The 17,956-nt window shown below is 37.8% G+C and overlaps 2 protein-coding genes and 1 pseudogene across 2 annotated transcripts; 1 reads left to right on the top strand and 2 right to left on the bottom strand.

The window, feature by feature from the left end:
- Nucleotides 1-2,048: 2,048 nt before the first annotated feature.
- LOC146626492 (XK-related protein 8 pseudogene) lies at nucleotides 2,049-5,328 on the bottom strand (annotated as a pseudogene).
- Nucleotides 5,329-7,671: 2,343 nt separating this feature from the next.
- Nucleotides 7,672-9,549, bottom strand: LOC146626491 (XK-related protein 8-like). The gene is made up of 3 exons (XM_085360612.1): nucleotides 9,127-9,549; nucleotides 7,954-8,141; nucleotides 7,672-7,869 (listed from the first exon to the last, which is right to left on the bottom strand). Exons 1-3 carry the CDS (start codon nucleotides 9,450-9,452, stop codon nucleotides 7,712-7,714), a joined length of 672 nt encoding a protein of 223 aa, XP_085216738.1. The 5' UTR covers nucleotides 9,453-9,549; the 3' UTR covers nucleotides 7,672-7,711.
- Nucleotides 9,550-10,026: 477 nt separating this feature from the next.
- On the top strand, nucleotides 10,027-16,355 carry LOC146626490 (G2/M phase-specific E3 ubiquitin-protein ligase-like). The gene is made up of 10 exons (XM_085360611.1): nucleotides 10,027-10,354; nucleotides 10,589-10,742; nucleotides 10,942-11,014; nucleotides 11,261-11,603; nucleotides 12,087-12,182; nucleotides 12,716-13,026; nucleotides 14,154-14,335; nucleotides 14,741-14,910; nucleotides 15,474-15,688; nucleotides 16,199-16,355. The coding sequence occupies exons 1-9, from the start codon at nucleotides 10,308-10,310 to the stop codon at nucleotides 15,616-15,618; spliced, it is 1,521 nt and encodes a 506-aa protein (XP_085216737.1). The 5' UTR covers nucleotides 10,027-10,307; the 3' UTR covers nucleotides 15,619-15,688; nucleotides 16,199-16,355.
- Nucleotides 16,356-17,956: the final 1,601 nt, after the last annotated feature.

The raw sequence follows: 17,956 nt of genomic DNA, 5'->3' as shown, positions 1-17,956 counted from the left end.
GAAAAAATGAAGGAAAAGTAAAATTAAACACAGAAAAAAGCTGTTGCTTGGGGGAGCTCGCGACAAGGCTGCCATACTCGGCGCCATCTTGAATCAGAACAAAACATCATAGAAGAAAAAGAAGTGATTTAATACTTTAGTAATTACACTGAAGAGATGAAAAAGTTTTCAACAAACAGAGATTTGATGTCTAAAATATTCATTTCTTCGATTAATCAACATGTGAGCTGAACTCACAACTAACATCTTTTGTAAAAAAGGAGAAAACATTCATGTCAGAGTTTAGATTTGCATTCGAGTGGTTCAAAACAATAACGACAACAAAAACTTAATGCACATTATTTAAAGCTTAAGTGTTGTGTAGAAACCTCATAAATACAACCAATGTCATTTTCACAAATGTAAAGTTTAGTGGAAATGTTCAGATGTCCACTTTTCTTTTTTTCTATTTGTAATATTCTCATTTCAAAGACATTCAAAGCCATTTGGAGACATGCAGAGGTCCTTAAAGCTGAACCTAATATAGTCAACACTAGTTATTTAACTGAGGTAATCACTCTTTCCCCCACAGTCCTATGATTTTTCCCTTTTTCTGTAAAGCAATGTAAATACATTTTTAATACTTTGAGTCAAGTTTTAATATTCATATAGGAATAAACTACAAAAGAAACACAGTCACAAATATAGGCCATTGTTAAGGGTTCAATATTGAGGAAGGGTACAAGAGGTAAATCGAAGAATAACCACACTGATCCGGCCGGGTGAAGTCAAACAATGATTTAATGCACGCGTGGGAAGATCACTGCGTACGCAGACAGCAATTGATGATCTTCGACTTAATCAAAGCATAAACATATATTTTATACCATCAGGGCTTAAATTTAATGACGCCCCCTCAACGTCAGATCCATTTCATACATAGGTCAGATCAAAACCACAATAACTTTTAACACAGTTTAAAAAGAACATTGTCTTCGTCTTCCCAGCAGGTACTTCCTGTCACTGCCGGATGCTCGCTTATCATCTTGACACATCAGCAGCAGTTCTGCTGTATATATACAGACACCATATTTACATACATACTTAGCATCAACATAATGTTCAAAAGGAGTCTGATTCTTCAAGTGATAAACATTTGGCTTGGATGTCCAGGAACTCTCGGCCAGAGCTTTTCAGCTGCCGGCTACACACACACACACACACACACACACACACACACACACACACAACAACACAACCTCAGGTCCCGACACGTCATATGCAGTGGAGGTGTGATGAGCTCATTGAGCTCCGCTGTGTCAGCCTCACCTGCAGCCGTGCACAAATCAAAGTGAAGTAAGAAAAACCGGAACAAACGCACACTAATCATGAAGCTACAGAGCCCCTTTACTCACATGGGTAAGGAATATTTTCATTGCATGTCCACATGTTGATGTGGCAACAAGACATATACAGCAGGTTACCCCACAGTCAGACGCCTGCCATCTACCAGCTAACTGTGTGAAGAGGAAAAATTGCTATAAATGTCTGTTTTTTTGTTGACACGCCTCCTCAGTTTATGGTAGAAGCAACTTAATCCAGTGCTAAGCACAGTGAGACTGATTACGTTGACATTCGTAGAAACCTTCTTGTCTGGGAGGAGGGATGGCAGACTCAGTCACTGCTGACAATAATTTTAACCTGTTACATTCTTTAGAAAAGATGATCCAGTGAAAGAGCCTTTGAAAAAGGATCTCTTCACATGTAAACAACAATTATTTATTACAGATTTGATAATTAAAGCCTCTCATTTTCCACCTCGTTTACCCTTTAATTTACGACTGATATGTTGAAATGTTTTGACACACAGTGAAATGATTTAATGCACAGCAGAAAGTGCATATTCAAATTCATCTCCACATTAAGATGAGTAATGCCTTGAGACATTATATCTGTGGCAAAAACAGACAAAAGGTCAGAGTCCTAGAAAACACAGCCAAGTGATCTCAAATAAAACATTCTACATGACTCGGTCTCTTTCCAGTCGTCCCATGGATATCAAGTGCACATCAGGAGTAAAAGTTCTCGGCCAGCTTCCTCATTCTTTTATTGCAGTGTGCTGATGGGGCGGGCGGATGATGAGCTGCCACGTTTGCTGCGGCTGCAAACATACAAAGTCCCACTTCACCTTCAGGTTGCTGCTTTGTGCTGGCCCCTTTAAGCTCATCTTTGTCAGGGTTTGGATGGAAGACTTTATAATAAATAATTTTAAGTATTAGACCGAGGACGTAAACTGCAATAACACAGGCACCTGTGATTAAAGCGTGCATGGGCTCTATCACAAAATCAGGAGGATCTGTGCTCATCTTCCAGCACCACACAGCACAGAGGATGCAAATATCAGTCAGTATATACCCGTGATAGAGCACAGTCCTGTACCGCGTCTTCCCCTCGGCCACATTAAACCAGTCGAAATACCAAATGATGCCAACAGTGGCTCGGATAAAGCCATTCTCCACAAGGACTTTCCATGAAGTCCGTCTTGGATCGCCAAGCGAAGAAGAATAAAACCAACCAAGAGCAGATGAAGTGGGCAAAGATGAAGCAGGGCAGCACGGAGGCGAAAAGAGCGAGAGCAGTGAGACGAGAAGAGATGAGAACCAGGTTCCAGATGAAGTAGATGACTGATGAGGTTATCTTCTGGTTTTCTTTGGCAGGCAGGAAGGAGCGCAGCGAGCGATGGTAGGTCGTCACAGTGCAGGCGATAGCTGAGGCTGAGCCGACGGCTTTTAGAACTGAGGGAGAACGAGAGGCAGCGTCAGAACAAGCAAAGAGAAATGTTGTGAAGTGTGCCATTCCACATAACGACAAGCAAACCTGGTCCCAGATCAACAACTTTTAATGTATCATAACTTTGGTATATTTAGAGAAATTTTAGGTTCAGGTTGTGCAAAAGTGCAAAAGTCTAGCATAGGCCTCAGTTTTCAACAGAGTCACATATGAAAATTTTAGGTCTGAAAAAACACATTTGAAAATGTTGGCTTCAAAATGCAGATAAAAATCAGACCTTTGATATGGTAGAACTGTTTGGATCAGGCCCCATCACTCACATAAAAATAACCTGAAAAGCACTTTGTTAAGTTTTCCCAACTGAATGATCAGGAAGAAGAACAAGGATCCCATGCATCCCAAGCATCACCGATATTAAACTGGTCCAGGTTTGTGATTGAAACACTGGTTTATGCCATTAGATTAGTGGTTATTTAAAAAAATCTGTTTTCAATTTGTAACATTTGAAGTGGGTGTAAAATTGATTTGAGCTCAAACATGTTTTTCAGCGCTGAATAATTCACGTGGATATCGCCTGTATTTAAGAATTATCGAAGATCAACAACATCACCTTTAAAACCACTCCCGTGTACTTCACCAGCCTGTAACTCACAAAGCATTTGTAGTGTGAAGGTAAAGTTTTGCATGATTTCAACAAATATGCCAGAGTTCTTATACAAGGAAATCAGCTGATTCTGTGAGGGTCATGTGGAAGGCAATGACCTGTCTTGGGTTCCTCTTCAAGCATTGTTCCTTTTAATGGTTAGGGATTTTCCTGCACAAGAAATTTTTTGATATGCATGTGATCGGTAGCTGGAGTTACAAAGGACACAAATTACATTACTTTTTTTAAAAAGTTTTTTTTTAAAACTGTGGCACAGAAGAACATGTGTCTGTATTTGTTTGGATTAGGCTAATCGTTCTAGGCCAAATACATGTTTTTGGTCTCTCACTCTTATCAGATTTTTGTGCATGTGGCAGAAATTAATCAGGAATAATACTTTAAACAAAAACATGTAAGTACAATAAACATGGCTTTGTTTTTGAATCTTTTAGCCGAGCGCCGGAAAATGTTTCAGCGCGTGGTGACCCTGTTGTGTAACTTTATGTGGTCTGCCACTTCCTGTCCAGGTTGCTGAGGTTCCTAAACACTGAGGTTGGAGTAATTTCACTTACAGATGATAAAGGAATATCTGGGAGGGGAGACATTTCACAAACTGAATGGTTACTGAACTATGGCTTGATATTACAGCACCACACTTGAATTGAGTGAGCTCTTTAGAACAAAGCATTCTTTTAAAAATGTTTTTGACAGCGTGGCTAGCTACCTTAATTATTTTGTACACGGTGGCACTGAGATCAAAGATCTGTGGCTGAATACTTTTGTATTGTGCATATTGTATTTGTACTGTGTACAAAAAGTGCATACTCTATGTCTAAGTACACTGCTAGCATAAAAATACTTTCGGCTTAGTTGAAGTGAATATGGGTGAGCTGATCTTTGATAATCTGAAGACTTTAAACTTACTTTAAAGTAGCAATGAGCCTCCCCATTTAGTTTTTCATTAAGAATTTATTTTACAGTGTCACTATTTCTGCCCAAAACATACATGACTTTAACTCGAGTAATAAACTGTACCTGTAACAGGATCCAGATGGCCCTGCTGCAGAATGATGGTGAGCATGAGTGTGAGCTGCGGGGCGCTCTCTGAAAACGTCTCTACGATTCGCAACATGCTCAGATCTTGGCTCAGAAACACAGCTACACCCTCAGGGTCAGGGAGCTTTGTGCGGAAGCTTTCTACAGCCTTTTCCAGGACTCCTGCGTGCCTGAGAGCCAAAATATAATAAATGAGTCACAACCAGGTAAAGCAAATCCAAATGTCAAACACACCTAGTTGAATTTTCCTGAAAGCATTCTTGTTATGGAAGCAAGTGAGCAAATGAAATCAGTTTGCCCGACACACAGTGAAGGAAAGAAAACAAAATGTAGCTTATCTTGTGAAACAGAGAAAATTAAAGCATGACTCGGGAATTCGGGAAGTTATAAATGCTGATTTTCACATAATAGTTCAAAAATAAGATAAAATGAAACTGACAGAACCACAGCACTACAGATGATGAAATCTGTACTCTTGTGGTTTAATGCACAAACCTGATGGAGTTCTTGCACTACAGGCACTTTAAACACGCTTTATTAATTTAATACTACCTGAAGTAGATGCCCAGCTGGAAAACATGCAACAGTTTGAGCAGCCTCTTGGTAGGCCAGCCCTCGACCTTTGTCTTCATCCTGAACTTGTCATAGCTATACCAAAGCCAGCTGTAAGCCTGAGTGAGCAGTGACGAGACCAGGAGCAGAAACAGCAGAACAGCAAGGCACACGTAGGCCTTTTCCTTATAGAAGGACACAGCGGTCCATATATCCAGCCCTATGTCAACCAGGTACAGCGGCAGGCCCACACAAGTGAAGAGGAAGTCCCAGCAGGAGTATTTAAAGTTAGCCTGAGTGCCTGACATGTTCACCCGTCTCTCTGCGTGCCTCTAACACAGCTGCATGTGATGCATGAGCTGAAAGACAACTTATATAGACAGATAACAAAAGTAAGCTCAAGATTTGAGAGTTTCAAAACCCCTCCTACCAACCAGCCCGTGTCCTGAAACTTATCTTAAAGGCACATTGTGTTAATTCACACACATACACACCTCCTGCTGGCGAATATCCCGCTAACAGTAAACATCGTCTTTAGATGACTGTCAGAAAGACTGAAACTGAAATTCCTTTCTGGATATTTTAAGCATCATCCAGAAATCCTGCCCTTTAGTCTTCTCCTTACCTGGCACAGGTTGACAGCTGTGAGGTGGGAGCCCTGCATTAATGCACCCGCTGGTTTACCTAAAGGGGAAGCCCAGATCTTTTTACTGTAAGCCAATGACTTACAGTAAAAAGATGTGCGGATGCTCGTAATCTGGGTTTGCAGAAAGACACAAAAACAAAAAGAAGTGACTTAACTTAGGTACTACTTTAATAATTGCACGGGACAGATGAGGTAAATGTTTAACAGGAAGTAATCCCCTTAACTTTTCATACCAGCTGACAGCATGCCAAAAAGTGGCTCCAAACACTATCAACTCTTTTACAGAACAGAGTTTCAACATATAGTAAATGATGTAAATGATGATGTGGAGGCAGGTTTACTGAAAAAGCTGAGAGAAGGATGTGCTTTCAGCTCTGCATGTATACTAAAGTAAAAGTATCTTGGCACATGACATATTTGAACAAGCTAAACAGATAGTGGATGGATGAGCGACAATAACACTAGATTTGGCAGCTAAATGCAGAGAAATATCTAAAACATTCGTGTCTGTGACAAATCAGCAGGTTAGCTGAACTCGCTTTACAACACAAAAGAAAAAAGTAGAAACCAAGCTAGTGGATTTAAAACACTTGACCAGCTTTTGAAAAGAAACTATGAACGAACGAACTTACAGAGAAATTTACATTCAAAAAGGTTCCAGCAGCAACTCTAACAAGATAAAATAAAACACACACACGATAACAAAGGTAATTTAAAACCTCAGAAACAAGTTTTGCAGTGTTTCAAAAACAAATTCCAATTTAGAGGGAAAATCCAGATCTCCCACACTTTTAGTAAAAAAGAAAACCCACTAGAAACAATGTACAAATGTAAGATTGCTGTTTTTATTTTACTCTTTAACCAAGTCTCTTTATTAAACCATTTATAGCTTAGTTTTTATAATTACATACTGAATAAATACAATTCTATTCTAAATCTATTTCTAGAAATCCTAAAGTGAACTGAACTATAACACCTATATAGAAAAACTGTCTTTCTGCTCACACTTTACAGTAATCTTTAGGCTACTAACAGGCTGGAGTAATAAAACACAATTAAAAAGCACACAAACAGATTTGGTTGAGCTTATCAAACGATTCCTGCTTCAAACAGAATGAAAAATTAAACCTGTATGCAATTTTTTTTCAAACGTAATTTATACATTAGCCACAACACTAAAACCTTTAGCAGATTTTGTATTTGCTGAGAACACCCATAAACCTACCAACCATCAAACGCTCTCACAGCTCCTGTGTTGGTAACCCAGCAGGTCTGAGAGGCTTTGACAGCATGAGAGGATGTACACATAATTAGGCAAGTGGTGTTAATGTTGTGGCTGACTAGTGTTTGTATAGTTACAGTACAGTATTTGTGGTTGTAAGAAGCCACTGTGGGAGCATCTTTGTGTAAACACTGGACTGAGCTGAGTGCTCATCAGGTATTTCATTTGACACTTCAGTTAAAAATGTATCCAGAAATCCCCTTTATTACAATATAAACACTGTCTGTATGTTTATGCTTGAACGTAAAAGTACACTTAGTGTAAATACAAGTTTATTATTGCAAGTTTCTTGTTTCATGTACGATTTTAGAATCTGTACTTTGAAGCCACAGAAGGGAATGGTTCACTTCAGACATGTTTGCACTAGTGGGAATATTCGCATTTGCAGAGGTGATATTGTCCTATGTGCACATTGGACTATGAAGCTACAAGTTGGAGACCAGCTAATGTCTGATCTTAATTTGTCAATCATTTATGTTCTTAAGTGCACTTTGGCTGGGAAAACTTCAGAGTTTTAGTGCACATTGGAAAACTATTTTAGTGCACTAAGCCTGCAGAAAAAAACTGCAGCACAAATCTGAGAAACAGAAACAGATGCTTCATTCAGTAAAAAGCCAAACATCACAGATGAGGGGGCTCGGCACCGTTTGTGCCGTGAGGGTTTCGGAGGACTCTTTGATCTGTGTAAAAATTAGTGGCGTGGCAGGCCATGCGTTTGTTGACAAGTGTAGAGGACGGGGTGCTGTCCTGGATGGAAAAGTCTCTAAAGGACACTTCTGCTTAGCAGCAGATTCCACAGGAAATAGATTAAGGAGGACCCCCATCCCTGCTTGGCTTTGTCTATGAGGAAGGCACGCAGGCAGCGGTGGTAATCCACTACCATCCAGGCTATGGAGGTGGTTGAAGCAGCAATACTTACAACTGAAAAACAGAAGTCAAACCAAGAGGAAGTGAACAAGTGCACAACTGTGATGTTTGCTTGCTGTTCACAGAGAGAGAACTCACACTGAACTGTCCTGGCCTTGTTGGTGCGAAGTATGACGTGGATCATCAGGGTGAGCTGAGGTGCGCTCTCACAGAAGGTCTCGATAAGACGGAGCATGCTCAGGTCATGTGTCAGGTAAACAGCATACTCTGACCCTTCCTCTTTCCTCCACCAGACTCTAAAGCCCTGACGTATGGCGGAGATGTGTCTGAGTGCGGATGGGAGAGCAGCGTGAGAAAATGACACAGCAATGAACAAACCAAACTCATGGAAATAATCAGGTGTGATTCATTAGGAGAGGTCAAAAACAGTGTGACTGAGCTTTTCATACCTCATTAATTCATTTTTATGCAGTCAGTTGTGCTCAGACTTACTGGATTTACAACTTACCACACCTGACACTGACATTTGTACATGGCTTGAGGTGTTTTAAAGAAAAAATATGGTTTCATTTTTGATTAGAAAATAAAGAAAGTGAAAAAGCTATGCTAAGGAAACTTTCACAACAAACAGGCAGAGGCCTTAGCTGCTGTTGAAACACTTATTGAGAAACAGATTCAGTGATGAATTCGGAGTGATTACATGAAATGACCTTACTAACATTTAACAGATGTGTTTTACATTTACTTAGTTCCTAAAGCTAAAACCCGGGATGTTTTACTGTTTTAAATTATTAGCACCCTGAGTTTATTTATCAGTGCCAAACTTTAAAATGTTCAAAACAGGTACTACTATACCATAACACCTTTATTCATAAAGCACTTTAAAATAAACCGGGGTTCACAAAGTGCTGTACATATAAAATAGCATAAACAGAAAATAAAATCAAACATTAAAAAAAAAAAATAGAGAATTAGAGAAAACAGAAAAATAGAGCCAACCTTTCAAAAAGTGCCAGAGGCTTCAGCAAATAAATATGTTTTAATACGAGTCTTAAACTCAAAAGGAGAAGACGCGCATCCGAACAATCAAGCAGCTGCATTACCCCGATGTTTATCAAATTAAAATTTTATTTCAGTTTTAAATTTATGGACTGTGCACTGTTGCTGTTCAAACATGAAAAACCTAGTGTTAAAGCTAAAATAAAACTGCTTTAACCTTGCCACACTTCCATAAAATCCTGCCATTTAGTCTTCTCCTTACGGTGACAGCTGAGAGTTGGGAACTCTGCGTTAAAGCACCTGCGGGTTTACCTAAAGAGGAAGCCCAGTTGTAGAACATGCAGCAGGCAAGACAACTTCACTCTGTCCCCGAAGAGCACGCTTTTCGCCCCAGTCTGTGCGCTGAAGCCCGGCAGCTCTCGGTCGTACTTGAACCAGAACCAACTGAACATCTGGACCACGACGGACGACAGGACCATGAGGCCAACCAGGACTCCGAACCAGAAGAAGTCTCCTCGGCAGTAAAACTCAGTGGCCACCCAAACATCGGAGCCCCAGTCTACGAGAAAAGTGCACACTCCGATCACGGAAAAGACGAAGTCGGTCCAGGAGTACTTTGAAAAAGTTCCGGGCTCCATGGCTGAGCCTCCCTCTCTCAGCAGCTAGCTGTCCACTCGAGCTACCTGTTTCTGAGAAGCTAACCTTCAGCTAACGTCGTGTACCGTTATTTTCCTCCCAAAGTGGCTCCACAGTCTTCTTCACCACGATGAAGAGAAGTTGCAGAGGGTTTGACATTTTGAGCTCCAGTAAATTAATGTTACGCCCCAAGACAAATAAATTACGTTTAAAAACTAAAAAATACTTCCAAAGAGAAGAACGGGTGTGTTTGTGTGATTGTTGGCCACGCCCACCGCGGCTCATGCAGGTTTTAAGGGCCATCAGTCAAACAATACTGTTGCTCTGGGTCTAAACAGAGCGCGTTGTGTGTGACATCTTCTTTTGCGCATGCGGGCCGCTTTGAGCGTTCACACTAGAGCGCGTTTGCTGTCGCATTTTATTTGTAGTGTGAACGAGCAGACAAAAAAATCGGATTTGATCAAAAAATCGGAATTGAGCATTAAGACCTGCATTGTGAACCTTTTACTCGAAAGGGCCCAAGGCAGAAGAGGTAAGAACAGAACTAAATGCACTGAAATTACTAGTGGAAGGTTAGTAATAGCCTGTAGGTTTCAATTGCTCGACGAAGAAGTAAACAAAAATACCAGTGAGTATATACATGCAGAAATGTTTAATTTGCCTTTATCTCCATTAGGTTTCCAGCACAGCTAAGCAGGTCACATTCTGTGGCTCAGTCTTTCACCAAAGAAGTGATTCTCTTGCCAGACCATCTAACTACACATGTGCCAAGGCGTAACAAAAAAGCTTGGCTTTTTGAAAATGGACATATAAAATCTGCACTGGAGTTTAGCTGTGACTGGGACTCAGACAAAGTAATGCAGGCAATAAGGACTGCCTTCCAGCCAGTTCTTGAAGGATGCAGGTAAGCATTAGATCCTTTTTTATAAAAAAAAAATATTTTTTGTTACTTAGATTATTATACTATTAAAGGTCAACTTTGGGTATTTCCAAAAAGGATCTGGGAGCACCGATCGGATGACTGGATTGATATCTTTTAGAGTTAACAAAAATTAAGCCTTTTAATGTATTGTATTGTATTGTAGTCTGTTAGCCATAACAAAAATTTCATATATACTATGTTTTCTTCCTCCCCTAGGCTACAGATTTTGCTGGCATGCCACACCAAACTAGTTGAGCCATCACTCACTTCCAAACAGACTTTGAATGGAGACCTTGTGAAAAAACTGTTTCATCAGAAGTCAATTTATGTCAGACCTGACAAGGTCATCTTATGTGAGGACAATGAATCAGTAAGTAATCCTGATCATTTCAGCAAATGTATGTATGTTCATAAAATGAGAGTGAAAAAGGCAAAGATGGATTTTAAACTCCCTTAAACATTGTCACTTGTATTATGTTTTAATACATAATACATAAACATATTACTAATATTTATTATGACATTTTGTTGTCAGTATAATGAAATGTATTCTCTGTTTTAATTTACAGACATATTCTGATGGAGAGAGTAGCCATACAAGCAGGCAGGATTTCACAGAAACGTTGAATTCTGACAAATGCGGTAAATATTCCTATCTAAAAGTCGCTCCAAATAAACTGTAAATTAAGTTGGTTCAGTGTCTGTTACTTAGTCATCTCAGCCATTGTGTCTTTAGTTAAGTGTCAAGTCTTTGTTAAAATCATATTTAAATTTAGTTTAATATTTTGAGCAGGAAGAAATGTACCCCTAAATACATGAAAAGCAAAAGCTATAAATGTGATTAGATGTTATTCAAAAGTTAAACTCCTGTTCTTTGTGTTCTCACAGTTGAAATTTCTAAAGAAGTTCCCTCAGCCATTCCCATTGTTAACGCACAGTCCATGTCTGTTGATGATGAGGTCATCTGGTGCGTTGCAACCCAAGATGTTTGTACTGTTGAATCTTCCATCTCTGCTGACACCCTCACAATGTCCACCAATCCTGCTGTCGTTGCTACTGATGAGGATGAGCCTTACTCCAGTGGAACATCTGCCTTTGTCAGTTACAACACACCTGGCTTATCAGCGGGTTCTTCTGCCAGTGTTACTGGTGACACACGTGTCTTCTCTAGTAACACCTCCAGTGTGTCCAATGGACCTACCCAGCCAAGTTTATCCAGCACATCCTACAGGTATGTGTTTTGTACATGTTTGTATCTTTTAATCTTTTGAGCTATATTGTGCAAAAGTCATGAGCCACCCCTGCTTTCTTTGTATTTTGCTGGAAAAATAGGAAAGAAGCGCAGTGATTTACTGAAGTCTACAAAATTCTGTCCAGAAACAGACATGGAAGCGCAGTATATTAGAGTAGAAAAAAACTTGTAGAATTTTAATGAGCTTAAAATTCAAAATGTGATATGAGCTACTTTAGTCTTCAACATAGCTTGAACTCTCTTAACCAAGCTTTCTTGATGGTGATGTCTTCTTTTTATTGAATTTCTTTAAGCATGGTTCAGGAATAGTTTTCCAGGCTTTTTGTTCTGTTCTCTGTCAAGATGATCCCACACAACTTTAATAATGCTGAGGCCAATCTATGTATTGTGATAATGTAATTATGTCAACATCATTTATATGTAATTTAACTAAATAATTTACAAAACATTCTGGCTTTGCAGTACATATCTTGGCCTGTTTGAGGAAGAATACCTGTCAGATGACCCCGACCTCCAAGAAGCCATTTCAAGGTCTTTAGACTCAAGTGCAAGTGAAAGGTCAGTACAACACAAACTTTTACATGTCATGTTGAAAGGTCAACATATTAACCATTATTTTATGTTTGTTGCGGAAAAGGAGTCACCTACTGTCTAGTTTTGGATCAGTTTGAATAAGCAAACTACAAACTGCAACGTGCGATTTCTGTTGTCATTTGAAGATTACCAAGGCTATCAGATTACTTATATTTTACTTGATATATGTTTTGGTTTATTTTTACTTTTTTGAATGGAGGTTGGTTGTCAGTGTTGGATCTTGTTGTTTTTCTTGTTCTGCTTGTATTTATATAGTGTATTTATACTATTTATAAATACTAGTGTATTTATGACAAGATAAAAATGTAAACTTAATTTAACTTAAACTTAATCTTTTTTCCATTATCACAAACATTCTTGATTTGTATCTCTTTTTTGTTAAATATCAATTACAGTCTTAAGGATGGTACATCATTATTCTGTTGGTGGGTTATTGCCATTGAGACTAGTATATTTCTTTACTGTTTTTTTTTTTTGTGTGTGTGTGTATGTTTCAGTGACGTCCAGAGCTTAGAGAGAATCTTGGAGCAGATTGTTACTAGAGTAAATAATGACAGCACTGTACGCTTCAACATCATAAGGCGAAATGTGTGGGATGGAGCATCCAGAGCCATGGGCAGATCCAATTTTTCACCAGAGAAAAAAATAGATGTGAAGTTTACTGATGACTATGGAATATCTGAGGGTGCTGTTGACAATGGAGGACCTACTCGGGAGTTCTTCCGACTTTGCCTCTGTGAAGTCAAGGACAAACTTGGCATCTTTGAAGGTCCACCCAATGCTAAAGTTCTTACGTGCAATTCTAAAGGTACTTATGATTTAATTAATTGTTGCCATTTGATTTATTTTACATCAATACATTACACATCAATTGGTTTGTGATTACATGTACGAGTTTAGTATCTCATACAGTTAACTAAACACATTTTTTTGGCAATGACAGAATTTTTGTACCACCACAGAGGATTTTAAAAAATTAAACCTAGATTGACTGAAGGGAAGATTGTCTGCTTTAGTTGAAAGGTTTGAAACAGTACTACATATTTAGAAATTCTGGACATTTTTATACATGCTCTCTCATTTCTCAAAAGTAATTATTCAAATGACTGATATGGTGTAATTCAACAATCAAGAGATGCACTTATGAATGGAAACACAGATGTTTTACAACAAGGTGCAATAGTAAATAACTGGAAGGACTTTGCCAGAAAACATCTAAAAGAACTATGCTATACTACTATGAAGATATGGACAGATGACACCAAGATTAACCAAAATGATGGAAGGAGAAAAGCATAGTAAAGAAAAGAATAGCTTAAGTCACACATAGTGGAAGCAGTGTTATGACACGAGCATGAGTAGCTGCCATAGAACCAAGCCACTACTGTTGTCAATGATATCACCGGTGATTTGTGAAGTGTAAAGGGCAATCTGTTCAGATTCAGCCAAATGCAAATGCTAAATTGATTGGACAGTGTAAATTGATAATAACCCAAAGCATAACAAGCCAGCTCAGTTACCTGATCTGACTGTAAGGCTGTAAAGAATTGTAAAGAATTTTAATCCTTGTATTAAAAATAATACATAAAATGGTGTTAGCTTTCAATCACTTGTCTAAAGCAACCATCTTTAAAGATGGTGGATAATGTATAAAATTGACTGTAATTCCTAATCAGCTGGTGCCATTTTTTAATAAAATACCTCGAAGGAATTGCACTTTAGTATCATCTTGATTGTTTGGTATTAAAATCCAAGGTGGTGGTGCACAGCAAAATTAAGATGATTTTGTCATTATCCAAACTATTATGGGTACAACTGTATGGGCAATATTTTTTTCAGAAATAACATTTGGTAACTTGTACTATAAAAAATGCCACAGTAACAAAAATAATGATGCAAGCTTTTGAGATGATGTTTTATTTTATTTGTTAACAGCAATGAAAGATAATGGATACTACTATGCTGGCCAGATCATGGCAATGTCAATTGCCCACGGGGGACAGAGTCCATGTTTCTTGTCTGAACTCTTGTATGAGTGTCTTCAAAAGGGTCCAGACAATGTAAAAGTCAGCACTGATCATATTACTGATGAGGAAACAAGGTCACAAGTGCAGTCGGTGAGCATATTTTCCTTTGGTTCTTTCAATTTCATTGTACCGGTAGGTCTTTTTTTGCTTGTCCAACATTTTTACTAACACTTTCCTAATTTTTCTTGCCCGAGTCCTGCACCTTTCTAGTAAAAGATCGAACATTTTAATGGCTACAAGAAGGAAGAACTAAAAATGTGTGTGGCAGGTTATGGTTCTGTTGGTTACTGCCCAAGAAACTCCAAGTTTCAGTTTTCAGAATTGAATGATTGGACTTGTTTTCCAGCTTAATAACTTATACCTCAGCCTCCTGATCGGTTATGGGGTTTCATAGGGTTAATGTACTAATTAAACACTGAAGCTATTAGTTTTGTATGTTCTACTAAATAGTAGAGTCAAATAATTCATTTTATAATTTCCTCATATTGTTTTTAGATCATACAGGCCGAGAATGATCTACAGCTGCAAGATGCAGTTGCACAGGCAGCCAGCTTGATCAGTCTTGCTGGTCACAATGTTTGCATAACACTTCAAAACAAACAAGAAACTGCTTTGGATCTGGCTCACTGGTATGTCCTTCAACGGACCCGTGCACCTTTTGAAAGGTATGTCTAAACACATACTGTAATGGTAAAAAATTAAGCCTGTCAAACTAAAGTCACTGTGTTGTGAAACGGGTATTACCCTATTTGGGTGGTACAGGTCTGTAGCGCTCCATTCTAGTACAGTTCATAACAAAACAGATATCTTTCATTCATGAAATTAAAATTCACATAAAACGTTGTATCTGTGCCGATGTAGGCATGTGTTTAAATATGTAAATAAAAATAGATTCAAATTGAGTAGCATTTGGGTTGACTGTAGACTGACAGAAATTTGTCACTTTTACTCCAATTAATGACAGGTCCCTGTGTATCATATTTCAGCTCAGTTGTTCCATGTATAGGCATTCTTTATCTGTGTCTAAGACAGTCTGGCCCTGTAAGGGGAAAAATGTTCTTCACCTCTGATACAGCAGTCCACAGGAAAGTAAAATGTAATTAGTTCAGAAATGTCTCTTGATAAAACCTCAAAACCTCTTGTTATGATACAGGTTCCAAATCCCATCAAATACAAATATAATAATAGTAATATAAAATACAATTTGATTTTGTTTTATTTTGGCTAGGTTCAGAGATGGCTTGAGGTCTCTAGGTGTCCTAGATGCTCTACAGACATACCCTCTTCAGATGAAGTGCCTTTTCGTGAAAGCTGGAATGACTCTCAGAGCAACTGATATGGAGAATCTATTCCAGATCATTCACTCCGAATGAGGGAGTAATGCATTTCAAGATGAGTGCCGGACCCTGGCTTTCTGGCAAGACTATCTTCAGGAGGCAGAATGTGAGTTTACTACTTGGCACATTGTTTGACCATAAATCAAAATTCTCACTTTTGTGCAGCAGCATCATGAAATTACAGACATAGATGCCATAACAAAAAAGGTAGATAGATAGTACTGATGCAAGTGCTGGGTTTACAAAGAACATTGTATCCAAATGTGATTTCAGTTTGACTTCAGTGTATTAACAGGATAAATAAATAACAGGATAAATAGGAGGATAACTAAATAAATAAATTATTACCAATCCTGTATACTGAGTACAAATAACAGGCTATTGCTGCATCCACGTACATTTAATATGTTGTGGTCTCCACTAACTTATTTTTTTGACATTGTGGTTTCATTGTATAGCCTAAATAAGCTTCATGTGTGTCTTTCAAATTACAGCTTACTTTTAAAAAAATATACATGTTTCACTTTTGATTTAATCTTTTGGTAATTTAATGTATCTGTACATCAGTAGTCTTAGTCAGAATCTCATTATCATTTTGTATTTTTCTATCTTATAGTTGAAAATGATGTCTCTTTGGAAGATATTCTTGTTTTCTGCACTGGATGTGACAGCATACCAGCCCTGGGTTTTTCTCCAAAGCCAAGCCTTGAGTTCGTCACTAACTGCAGATTTCCAGTGGCCAATACTTGTGAAAATATCCTTCGTATACCAGTTCATGCAGTCTACACTACTTTCAAATCAGACATGGATTTTGCAATACGGAATTCACCAGGATTTGGAAGAGCATGATGTGTTTTCTTAAGGATTGGTGACATGATGAGGATTTGGGTTTTTTTCTATTTTGCATATGCATTTTTTATTTTCTTGTTTTTTGTTAATGTTGTTAACCCCGCATCAGAGTACACCCTGGACAGCAGTAGGACTGTATAGCCTAAATAAGCTTCATGTGTGTCTTTCAAATTACAGCTTAAATACCAGTTCATGCAGTGCACACTACTTTCAAATCAGACATGGATTTGATAAGCCGAAGAGAATGGATGGAATAATTTTGTTTCAGTTTATACATGTGAGGCATTTTTTTGTTTTTTGATTGTAGTTAATTTGTTTTCCTGCTTATATGGCATGTTTTGTCTCTGGTATGACCCATAGTAACATTACATTATTTAGCACCCCTGCAGTGAGCAAAATAATATGCCACAATCTCATTGTTATATAGAATTAAGTTTTCTCAAATGCTTCCTGTGTTCAACTATTCCACAGATGTGAATTTTCAAATGAGATGAGTTAAGCTTTATTTCAGTGTCCCATTTGAACATTTATGCTTTACACAGAACTTTGTATTAATATCATTTAACTTTTAGCTTAACTCACAGGTTTAAAAAATGTTTTTGTTAGGTTTTGGTAAAGTTTTGAAAAGTATTACAGTAACCCTACATACTAAAAGGTAGAAAGACAGTATCTCCAACACTGGCAGCAAAGTTGTCTATAAATGTGACAGACATTGGTTAGGTCAAACCTGGTTATGTTACAGGTTGAAATATGAACATTATATCACACTATATGACGTTACAATCTTATCAAATTATTATATGTTATCAAAGTATTATAAACAATAATAATAATAATGATAATAAACATAACCTGGTTTGCAGGGAGTGTTTTAAGGATTTTGTTTGCATATTTTACTATACTACTTGATAACACAGGCCCATTGTAGATTGTTTGTTTGTTTTTTTCCTCTTTCATTTTGTTTTTTTAAGACCAGCCCTATTAGTGCAGAATATTATTTCCTTCCTATGGGTACTGGAAATACACAAATAAAGTGTTCTGTGTTTCTACTTTTTATGTAATTTGTGTCTTTAAAAAAAAAAGTTTAAAGAGTTTAAAATGTATAACATTTTATTTAATGAATGAATCATAATTCCTGTTTATTAACAGATACATTAGTACATCATACAATCATATGTAACATATACTGTAACATTTTGTACTGTGACAAGTATGGTTTGTCATGAAAGAAAAGTGTAGTCTAAACACTTTATTTGTCTACTTTTATGATTTAAATGGCACAAGTGAATATGAAGATAAAACCAGTCTTTTTATCTTACCTTACTTTTACCTAAATAATAGTCTTGGACCCTTTTCAGTATCATGATATTTCACAATTTTTAGTGTCTGGCACTCAATTACATTTTTTAATTAACACAAACAAATTTACTAATAACTTAACTGAAGCATGCGGCATGCTGTCAAAAAAACTTCTATCCCATGATTTCCATCGTCACTCAAGGGGTCGATCTGCCTCAAGTCAGCC

This window comes from Diplotaxodon limnothrissa, linkage group LG8 (genome assembly GCF_057381915.1).
Source record: "Diplotaxodon limnothrissa isolate DT_005_m linkage group LG8, D_limnothrissa_male_GT1.1, whole genome shotgun sequence".
NCBI lineage: Eukaryota > Metazoa > Chordata > Actinopteri > Cichliformes > Cichlidae > Diplotaxodon > Diplotaxodon limnothrissa.
Note: the sequence above shows the minus strand (reverse complement) of the source record. Positions and strands in the feature narration are given on the sequence as shown.

Coding starts and splice junctions, on each gene's coding strand:
- LOC146626490 (XM_085360611.1), top strand. CDS start 10,308: ATGCAGGCAATAAGGACTGCCTTCCAGCCAGTTCTTGAAGGATGCAG. Junction 12,183..12,715: donor GACTCAAGTGCAAGTGAAAG/GTCAGTACAACA, acceptor TGTATGTTTCAG/TGACGTCCAGAGCTTAGAGA. Junction 13,027..14,153: donor TCTTACGTGCAATTCTAAAG/GTACTTATGATT, acceptor ATTTGTTAACAG/CAATGAAAGATAATGGATAC.
- LOC146626491 (XM_085360612.1), bottom strand. CDS start 9,452: ATGGAGCCCGGAACTTTTTCAAAGTACTCCTGGACCGACTTCGTCTTT. Junction 8,142..9,126: donor CAACTGGGCTTCCTCTTTAG/GTAAACCCGCAG, acceptor ATCCGCACTCAG/ACACATCTCCGCCATACGTC. Junction 7,870..7,953: donor CAAGGCCAGGACAGTTCAGT/GTGAGTTCTCTC, acceptor TCTGTTTTTCAG/TTGTAAGTATTGCTGCTTCA.